The sequence below is a fragment of the Equus przewalskii genome, chromosome 6, assembly GCF_037783145.1.
Source record: "Equus przewalskii isolate Varuska chromosome 6, EquPr2, whole genome shotgun sequence".
In the NCBI taxonomy this organism is placed as follows: domain Eukaryota; kingdom Metazoa; phylum Chordata; class Mammalia; order Perissodactyla; family Equidae; genus Equus; species Equus przewalskii.
The window spans coordinates 26,956,137-26,963,727 of record NC_091836.1 but is presented as its reverse complement, the minus strand read 5'-3'; the positions used below and the strand labels follow the sequence as shown (position 1 = coordinate 26,963,727).

The following is a 7,591-nucleotide window of genomic DNA, read 5'->3' as shown; positions in this document are numbered from 1 at the left end:
GTTGGGCCCTGGGTCCCGCCTGGAACATTTAACAAGGTGGAGATCCTGCTTAGTGAGGAAGACCTAGCCCTCCTACCCCACATAGCCCAGCCCGGTGGGCTCCACAACCTGGACTCCCAAGACCTAGCCCTCCTACCCCATATACCCCGCCCAATGCCCCCCACAACCTGGCCTCCCAAACACATACTCCAAATGCTTTATTGTTTTGCTGAGACACTTACAAATACTGAAAATCACCCAGCCGGGCCCAGCAACCATGGCCCAGTGCTGGGAAGGGGGGCAGGAAGGTGGGCTTAGTGTTAAGGCGGAAAGGGCCGAGGCCACACAGCTGGAAGCCTGGTCCTCTGCTCTTCATTTTCATTATCCTTCCAAGGCAAAAGGGAGGGCAGCCAGACCTCAGGGTCCTCCCCATCTGCTGCTTCCTCTCCTGCTCAGGCCTTCCCTCAGGGAGCATCTGAGCAGCTCTCTGTCCCTGTCAGAAACTCAGCCCTGTACAGGCCCTTTTAGTTTCCTCTCCCATTCCCAAACCTCCTCCTCTGGTCTCTAGATCCCCTGGCTTCGTCCCTTCTGGCTCTAAGCAAGGCACGAGTGGAAGGGAGAGGGCTGGACTAGGGGCCCAGTAGGCTGTGCATCAGGGCCTGGAGACACAGGCAGGGGGCAGGGAGAAGGTGTCCAGTCCCTTCCCCCCATCACGAGATGCCAAGGGCCTGGGCTGGAGAGATGATGGCACGTACCCTCAGATGGGCCCACAACTGAAGCAGTGGGCTGAGCCATGGAGCCAGGGCAATTAGTATGTAACCATGGCGATGAAACAGTCACTATGGTGACCATGGTGATGGGTCTGCAAAAAGGAAATGGGGCTGGGACCTCAAGGATGACACTCGAGGTCTCTGGCCCTTGAGGAAAGTAATAAAAAGTATAAATGCGGGAGAACAACGGGGTAGAGCAGGGTTTGAGAAGTATACTGCCTGAGCTGTTACCCCACTCTGGATGTGGCTCTGCTCAGCCCCCAAGGCCCCTGTAAAGGAGGCTGAAGCAAGAGGGGATCTTTGGCAGATTCTGGTACCATAATTTGTCCTTTACAAAAGAGAACAGGGGCTTGAGAGCACAAGTGCCAGGTCAGAGCTGAGAGAACCCCTCTATGACAGCTCCTCAGCCCTGGCTGGGGCCAGGGCAGGAGCCTGAAGGGTTATTTCAAGTTCTGGACTCCTAGGAGGCAGCAAAGCCCCCTCCCCACCTTTTATCTCCTGGCTGATTCTTTAGGGGGCCCGAGCTCAGAAACTCACAGGATGAGCTCCTTATAGAACATTACAAAAATCTTCTTGTACAAAAGCCCCAGTCATGCTCTATCCCCCTAGGGCCTCTAGGAGCACTTCTTTGAGGCCTGGGGCCCAGGGTGCAACTCTGTCTCCAGGGGTGAGGAGCAGCAAGTGGTCAGGCATGGGTCCTGGGGCCAGCCTGAGGGTCCAGGAGGCCCACACCAGTCAGTTCATGAACTGAGTGTAGCCCTCAGCCCCGGTGACAATGACATCCATCCAGATGCGCATGGCCTCTGCTGATGGGGCCACCATGTAGTACAGCCGGTCATGGGTTTTCACACAGAAGGTGAGGGCTGGGTTTGGGCTCTGCCGAGGAAGAGAGGAAGGTCTAAGACGGGGCTCAGCCCCAACCCCCAAGAGCATTCCCCTCACCTGCCTCCCCATCTGCCCTTTCCCTTCTCTGTCTCCAGGACTCCCTGGAGCTTGGGGTTGACTCCTAAAGAGGCCTGAAGCCAAGTGGGCCCCAGGCTGAGATGCTCACCTCCTCACCTGCCCCAGGACCCCAGAGGAGCAGAGATCAAGGCTGTGGTGGGCATCCGAGGCTTGGTGGGAGGGAGGCTGACATGCATTAAGGTAGATGGCCCTTGCCTCAAACATCTCCTATTTATCAGTCCTCACTACCAAATCTATTCTCTGAGGGTCCCCTACTCCCCTTTTAGCCATTCCTTCTGCATTGCCCACCCCCTCATAGGGAGACATCTTGCTGTCATCTCAGAAGAGAGAGGCAAGCAAGCCATACTTTCCGCTCTCTGCAACCCAACTTCACTTCTCCCTCAGGCCAGGGGCAAGGGAGGGGGATTTAGGGGAGAGTAAAGGGTCAGGGGTGAGTTGGGTACAGGAGACATTAATGTGCGGTAGTTCTGGTTACAGGTATATGGGGAGGGGTACCTCAGACACCATAGTGAAGCTGAAAAACCTCTTCTGGGAAGGGGAGAGGGAGAGAGGAAGAGAAAGTTTACAAAGAGAACAAGGAATGGGTCTGAGCCTCTGAAGATGACAGGCTGGAGGCCTTTGCTCCCAGAGCCTTCCTGGGCCCACCGCTTCCCCAGGGCTGTCTCTTCTGTCACCCTCACCTTGGCCGCACTGCGCAGGTGGTCATAGTATACTTCCTCGATGGCCTGGAAATAGATGACCCCCTTCAGCTTCGTCTCATGCTTGTCTGCAAAGGAAATAAGGGCCAGGCTGAGGAGGCCAGTCATACTTTACTTCAGGTCAAGCTCTGCTGACATGAAGCTACCCTGTCTGGGAAATGGGGCGATTCCCAGGACTTCAAAACAGAGCCTGACATGGAGCCCTGAAGATATGGTCAGTGCTCAGCCTCGCTCAGAATTATAAATAATGCAAACTAGAACTCCACCAAGATACCACTTATCACCTATCAGAATGGCAAAAATATACAAAAAATATACAGCTTACTTTTAGCAAGTCTGTGGAGAAACAGGCAGTCTAATAAATGACAGGTGAGAGTATAAATTGGTAAACCCTTATGGATGATTTGGCCGTCTCCACCAAAATTAGAAAAGTGTTTAAGAGGCCAGCCCTGTGGCCAAGTGGTTAAGTTCATGCGCTCTGCTTCAGCAGCCCAGGGTTTCACTGGTTCGAATCCTGGGCGCGGACATGGCACCTCTCATTAAGCCATGCTGAGGCGGCATCCCACACGCCACAACTAAAGGGACCCACAACTAAAAATACACAACTATGTACCGGGGGGCTTTGGGAGAAAAAAGGAAAAATAAAATCTTTAAAAAAAAAGTGTTTGCCCTTTGACCCAATGATTACACTTAAGAAAACTGACCTTACACAAAATAAAAAATTAGCAAGATTATTCACCACAGCAGTATTTGCAGTCACAAAAGATTAGAAACAACCCAAGTGCAGTAGTCCCCCTTATCCATGGTTTCACTTTCCATGGTTCCAATTACCCAAGGTCAACCGAGGTCTGAAAATATTAAATGAAAAGTTCCAGGGGCCGACTCTGTGGCCGAGTGGTTAATTCTGTGAGCTCTGCTTTGGCGGCCCAGGGTTTGCCAGTTCCAATTCCAGGTGCGGACCTATACACTGCTCATCAAGCCATACTGTGGTGGCATTCCACATAGAAGAACTAGAATGACCTGCAACTAGGTTTTGATTTTTGAACTTTATGAACATATTTACCTATTCAACTCTAATAGTAAAAACTGGAAAAAAAGTATACAGCCTCTGGAGGCTGGGGTGGGAGGAAGGAGGGGGACAAACGAACAAAGCAGAGGTGACTCTTCCAGTGGGGAAGGACGGGAGCACTGTCAAGGGGAAGCACAGGGCCTGGGCCATCTCGTCGTGTGGTAAACACCGCTCAGGTGCTACAACTGACATCCTGGACAGCGAGCCTGAGTCACAAAGGTCACACAATCACTAAACTCAGATGGTGACAGCTGGCAGTGTGCACCTTCCCCACTGCCTGTGTCATTTCAGGCCTGAGTCATCGATCCTGGATCTCTGCTACAGCCTCCTAATGTGTCCCTGCCCCACCCTCTGCCCCGTCAACTCATCTTCCCTAAAGCCAAGGGGGTGAGCTTCCTAGAGCAAATCTAATTCTGCTGCCTCAGCTCATGCGCTTCTCTGCTGGTTCCCTCACCAGGAACCTCCTCGGCTTGGCAAAGGCTATTTACAGGTCGGTGCCAACATGCCCCTCCAGCCTTGTCTCACATCCCTCCCCTGCACCAACTCCGAGTTCTGTCTGGCCAGGCTGAGCTTCTCACGGTCCCTTCCAGTCTGCTCTCCCTCCACTGGAGCGGTTCTCAGCCCGTTCCCTTGACAGACTCCTCAGTCATCTTCAAGAGCCATTGCAAATGGCACCACTATGGTGCATGGTTGTGCTCTCCTGTGCTCCCACAGCACAGATATTCCTCTGTATAGAACTCATCATGCTGAATCCAAATCCTCCTTTATCCGTTCATAGGTCTACCTCCTCCAATACCAATAGTTACGTATCTAGCACACAGTAGGTGCTTAATCAACATTGAATGAATGAGTCTTAGGCACTGGGATGCAGGGAAACGTCAGAGACCCTTCTCTTGGGAACCTATAATCTAGTGGGCAAGAAAGCACGGACACAGCCATTTATCAGCTGCATGAGCTTGGGCATGGTTAGGAACTCCAAGAGAGCACCTATGCATCACAGGTCGTCAGGAGTATTAAGTGAAAAAACACATTTGAAGTGTTCAGCACAGTGTCTGGCATATAACATGTGACATCTGTCATATCATTATGCCCCTGGGCTGATGTCACATGGCAGACGGACCCTGTATAATACAGAAGGGCAGGAACCATTCCCAGTAAGGTAGGGCCAGGAAAGGCTTCACAGAGGTAGTATCTGATCTAGACCCTGTAGAATGGAGAAGTTCCATCAAGTAGGTGGGAGGAAGGTCCAGGCAAGGGCAGGGAGAATGGCAGGTTCAAGGCAGGAGCAGGCAAGGCACACCCAGGGCCCTGATCCAGCCACAGGCCCATCTGCATCTGACACTTCCTCTGGACTCAGCCCCATCCTGGCCCCAGGGCCTGGCCACCCCTCCAGCCCCTGTTCTCTCCCATCTCTTCCTTCACTGGAAATAGTAACAGGCTCCTGCCCCGACTTCCTTACCACCCACCTGTCCTCGATCTTGTGCAATCTGGCTCCCATCCCTGTACAAAGCGGAAATCTTCCTCTTATCAAGCTCCAATCCCTGAATCAAATGGCCTTTCTTGGCTTACATTATTCTTGGCTTTACTGCAGCATTCATCATCGCTGGTGACACCCCCTGCTTGCAAATGTCTGCTCCTTTGGCTGGCTTCCTTCCCTATTTCCGCCCCCCTCAATCTGAACTTGGTCTCCTTTTGTTTCATAGACATTAAGGAAGGTCATATACAGCAAGTGCCAGCCCAGCACCTGACGTGTGGCTTCCTGCCTCCTATCCCTTCTACCTTTGCTGGTCCCTCCCCTTCATCTCCCCCACAAAGGTAGGCCTGCCCCAGGGTGCAGCCCTCTCTGGTCCGTCTTCTCTGCTCTGAAGTCTCATTGCCCAGGTTCAGTTTAACCCTGCCTCTTAGCAGCTGTGAGACCTTAGGCAATTTACTTAACCTCTCTGAGCCTTATTTTCCTCATCTGTAAAATAGATGTAAAAATAGTGCTTCCCTCATAGGATTATTATGAAGATTAAATGAGATGATGCATGTAGAGTGCTTAGCACAGCATCTGGTTTATACAAGTGTTCGATAAGTATGATCTGCTATTATTATTACTATTATTGTTATTCCAACAGATTCAACTTTCACTCTGTCTCTAACCCTGACCTTTCTCCTAAATCTAGATGTCCCAGGGCCACTTAAACCTCAACACACCTAAAATAGAGCTCTTCTCCCCTGGCCTGTTCCTCTCAATCCTGACAAAGTCAATTCCCAACCCAGGTGGCAACATGGAGACATTTGTGCCTCTGCCGCTCTTGTCTCCCCACATCTAGGGCCCAGGTGGTCAGGGAACGCTTCTTGGAGTGTGTGGCACTGGCTAGGGACCAGGTTAGAGGGGAAGCAGGGCACTCCAGGCCTGGGTGTCTCCAGGACCAAATATTCCAGCCCTTCCTCCCAGGCTGCAAGCAGCATCGTTCTTCCCAGCTTTGTGGTTGAGTGGGGTTGAGTAACTGGCTGAATAGCGCCACTAGTGACTTGTAGACAGACAGCAGCTGAGGCATTTAATGCCAATGCAAGTCCCAATTAGGCTTCTCTTCACTCTCTGTCACTGCAGCCAACAATGTTCCAGAAAGGCATGCTCTGAAGCAAAGAACACTGACGCAGAGTGAAGCACAGCCACCACCAACCCATGTACATGGACATGTATCAGAAATAAGAAGGAAAACTGTGGTTTTGAGTCACTGGGATCTTAGGACTGGTTGTTTCCGCAGCACACCCTAGCCTCTCCTAAGTAGGGCAGGATACGGCATCACATGTTCCAAGTGGGAACCATCCAGAGGGAACTCCAGGGATGGGAAACTAAGCTGAGGCTGGGTGGAGAGAACTGAAGGAGCATGATGGACCAGTGGGCCTGTCCCCTGGGCTGTCCTGAGCACTTCTTGGCACTGCTCAACTGTTTGTCTTGAAATCTTTGAAGGAACTTGCCCAAAAGAGAATCCATGGGACTCCACGCAACCACAGTATCTGGGTGCCCCCTACAGCATACTCATCATGCTTTGTTTTAACTCTTTGTTCAGTATCTGCCTCCCTGACAATAAGCTCCAAAGGAGAGAGCTGTGGCCATCTTGCTTATCACCAAATCCTAGAACAGTGCCTGGAACTTATTAGATGTTCAGTAATATTGCTGAATTAATGAAGGAATGAATGGAGGTGAATCAGGCACACTGTACATTTTCAGAGAGAGGAGGAAAAGACCCAGTCCAAGCCCCTGGGGCCCCACTTGGAAGCTTGACCTCATTCCAGAAGACCAGCTGTCCTGGGTGGCAGAGCCCAGGGGTCCCAGATCTGGGGCAGTCTTGTGGGAACTCACCCACATAATAGGAAAGGGTGCGCTTCAGCCGGTCAAAGACAAACCAGCGCTTCTTCCATGATTTAATCTTGCCGCCCATCTTGACCAAGTAGCCACGGCAGACCTGGTGGGAAGCAGGAATAATGAAGGACCCAAATGAGCAGCTCCTAATCCTTTCTTCCCTGAGCAGCGATGTAAAGGCCATCACCTGTGGTAGTATTCATAGGGGGCTGTCCCCAACATGTCTTCAGGCCAGACACCAGGTCCTGGGACAGAGACCTCTGGTGTTCAGGCAGGAACTGAGGTGACTATTCCAAGGACCCAGAAGGTGCCTCTGACCATGGAGTCCTCTCCCCAGCACCCCAAGGCCATGCGTGCCTTGTACCTTGCTGCTGAGCACCACATGCAGGCAGGTATCAACACCATGGCCTGACGACTCAATGTGGGTCTTCAGGTCAAAGTCCTCCTTCCGGATTGGCAGGTAGCGGGTCAGGGGTCGGGCCTGGGAGCAGAGGGGAGAGTCAGCAGAGTATCCTCTCTTGGTCCATTGCTGCCCTGTCTAGGCCCCTTGGTTTCAGTCCTGAACTTCCAACAGTCTGACATCACTCCCTCTCACCTTCATAGCTGTCATTCTGGTTTCACAGGGCTTGTGGCAAAAGCAGACAGACTTAGTGTGCCTGTGCTGATTCTACCTGTGATAACTGCTGAATGGCTCTATGCCTTGGTTTCCCCACCTATGACCAAGTCATAGCCTTTCTTGTCTTGTCCCTGCTCCTTTTCT

General features: G+C 51.9%; 1 protein-coding gene across 50 annotated transcripts in view; it reads right to left on the bottom strand.

Moving 5' to 3' along the window:
• Positions 1-182: 182 nt before the first annotated feature.
• Positions 183-7,591, bottom strand: part of PHLDB1 (pleckstrin homology like domain family B member 1) — a 45,995-nt gene continuing 38,586 nt past the window's right edge. For 26 of the 50 annotated variants that reach the window (XM_070624968.1, XM_070624973.1, XM_070624971.1 and 23 more), the window contains 4 exons: positions 7,196-7,312; positions 6,832-6,934; positions 2,393-2,478; positions 183-1,625 (listed from right to left, as the gene is read on the bottom strand). In XM_070624968.1, the coding sequence (XP_070481069.1) occupies positions 1,485-1,625; positions 2,393-2,478; positions 6,832-6,934; positions 7,196-7,312 (447 nt within the window). In that variant the 3' untranslated portion in view covers positions 183-1,484. Of the gene's footprint in view, positions 1,626-2,207; positions 2,241-2,392; positions 2,479-6,831; positions 6,935-7,195; positions 7,313-7,591 lie in introns of all 50 variants that reach the window. The other 24 variants (XM_070624979.1, XM_070624966.1, XM_070624969.1 and 21 more) reach the window with 1 other exon arrangement.